The following is a 2,121-nucleotide window of genomic DNA, read 5'->3' as shown; positions in this document are numbered from 1 at the left end:
AGAGTGACCTCATCTTAACTAATTACATTTTCAAAGACCCTATTTCCGAAAACAATTCCAGGTGGACATGAATTTTGGGGGGACACTCTTCAACCCAGTGCATCACCAGCTGTGTGACCCCTGGTGTCATGTGGCCTCTCTGTGCCTTGGAGTCTTCTCAGTAGAATGGAGGTAGCAGACCCACTTCACAGAGTTGTTGGGAGGTCAAATGAGTCAGGAAGCGCTGGGCAGGGCCTGGCCTCTCAGACTTCACTGTGGCCACCAATCCCCAGGGGTCTTGTTAAAGGGCAGGTTCACATCCAGCAGCTCTGGGGTGGGGCCTAAGATTCTGCATTTCTTTTCTTTTTTTTTTTTGGTGGCTGGCCAGTATGGGAATCAGAACCATTGACCTTGGTGTTACAAGGCTATGCTTTCACCAACCGAGCTAACCGGCTGGCCCAGATTCTATATTTCTAACAAAGTCCCAGTGGATGTGGATGGATGGTTGTGGCCCCCAGATGGCACTCTGTGCCCTTAGTAAACATTAGCGCTCATATCAGCTACAGGGGTGGAGGGTGACAGTGGTCACTGGGCATGGGCAGGGAGCAGGGGGCTGAGGACCTGTCCCAGGGAGGTGGGACCTTGCATGAGTAGAGGCTCCAAGCCCCAGCATACGCTTCACTGTCCCATGGGACTTTTCTTACAAAACACAAATTCAACAACAAAGTGATTGTGAATTTCAGATCTGCAGCTGCAGGCATCAAACCCCAACTGCAGGGCCCCTTTCTCCGCTGGAATCCTGGGCCTGCCATTTGTGAGCCATGGGCACCTGGGAGAGTTCTCCAGCCTGAGGCCCCATGAGCCGTCCAGGGGGATAGTGACCACGTAGCTCCTCAGGTTCTCTAGGACGAGGTGCTGGGCACAGGGCTTGCCCCAAGCTGCCATTCCAGAAGCAGCAGCTGCTACTGTTAGTAGCAGTAGTCATGGCAGGATTTATTTTTCGTTCTCCACGACAGCGCCCTCTCTTGTACTGTACTCTGGGCCTCAGCTGACCCCTCTGGTCAGTGGCCAGGGTCTTCCTCTCCAGTCCCAGGCTGGCCAGGCTCTGGGGCTCCTGGGAGTCTTTGTGGGGTTCCTTCCGCATCTCCTCCTTGACTCTTTCTCTTGAGACTCTCGCCGCTGTGCCCCGGCTGCCTCATCCCAAATGCTCCCCTTTCCCTCCAGAAAGAAGTGCAGATCAAATTCCACGTCCTGCTCACCTCCTACGAGCTCATCACCATCGACCAGGCCATCCTGGGCTCCATTGAGTGGGCCTGCCTTGTGGTGGACGAGGCCCACCGGCTCAAAAACAACCAGTCGAAGGTAGGTGGTGCTGGCTGCAGGGTGGGGTGCCGGCCACTGGAGCCACCCTGTGCCCCTGACGGGCCCCCTCTCTTCCTCCTCCCCCAAGTTCTTTAGGGTCTTGAATAGCTACAAGATCGATTACAAGCTGCTGCTGACGGGGACCCCCCTCCAGAACAACCTGGAGGAGCTGTTCCATCTCCTCAACTTCCTGACTCCAGAGAGGTTCAAGTGAGTCTCCTGGGAGTGGCTGGGGAGGCAGGGCTGGGGGACCGGTGGAGACGTGCCCCTGAGACCTGCTGGCTGGGCCTCGGTCTCCTCATCGGTAAAATGGGAGCATTAGTGGAGCTCCCCTCAAGTGACCGTGTGTGGGAGGGGGCGAGGCACTGGCCGCTCACACCATGGTTTTTCCTCAGCTCTGGCCCAGAGACCACCCAGGGGCTCCTCCTGCGCTCCTGTCCCTGCCCCCCACGCCCAGCCCATTGCCTTCCCTCCGCAGAGACCCACAGGACTGATGCGGGCAGCAGTGGTGGGAGGCAGAGGCGAGGGCCTGGGGCCGTGGCTGGTGGAGAGAGGGACGAAGCTCCTCGTTTTCACCTCTCCCGCCTCCTGCTCAAAATAGGGGTTCAGGGTGAAGAGTGCTGATGTGTAGATGTGAGGACAGGTGTTGGCACGGCTGGACGGCATGACCTTGGGCACCTGTCAGCCTCAGTTTCCTTATCTGTAATGTGGATCATGGTCCTGGGGCCTCATGTCCAGGCAGCTTTGAGGATGGGAAGGTGTCCTGTGTGGCCGAGAGAG

General features: G+C 57.3%; 1 protein-coding gene across 1 annotated transcript; it reads left to right on the top strand.

Annotated features, from left to right (window-relative positions):
* Positions 1-1,203: 1,203 nt before the first annotated feature.
* LOC103584541 (chromodomain-helicase-DNA-binding protein 5-like) lies at positions 1,204-1,551 on the top strand (the record flags this gene model as incomplete). The annotated part of the gene is made up of 2 exons (XM_008565502.1): positions 1,204-1,341; positions 1,430-1,551. Coding segments are annotated over 2 exons (260 nt in total), but the record flags the coding sequence as incomplete, so codon positions are not given.
* Positions 1,552-2,121: the final 570 nt, after the last annotated feature.

This window comes from Galeopterus variegatus, unplaced genomic scaffold (genome assembly GCF_000696425.1).
Source record: "Galeopterus variegatus unplaced genomic scaffold, G_variegatus-3.0.2 Scaffold63543, whole genome shotgun sequence".
Lineage (NCBI taxonomy): Eukaryota > Metazoa > Chordata > Mammalia > Dermoptera > Cynocephalidae > Galeopterus > Galeopterus variegatus.
The sequence above is the reverse complement of the archived record's forward strand: the minus strand, read 5'-3'. Positions and strand labels throughout refer to the sequence as shown.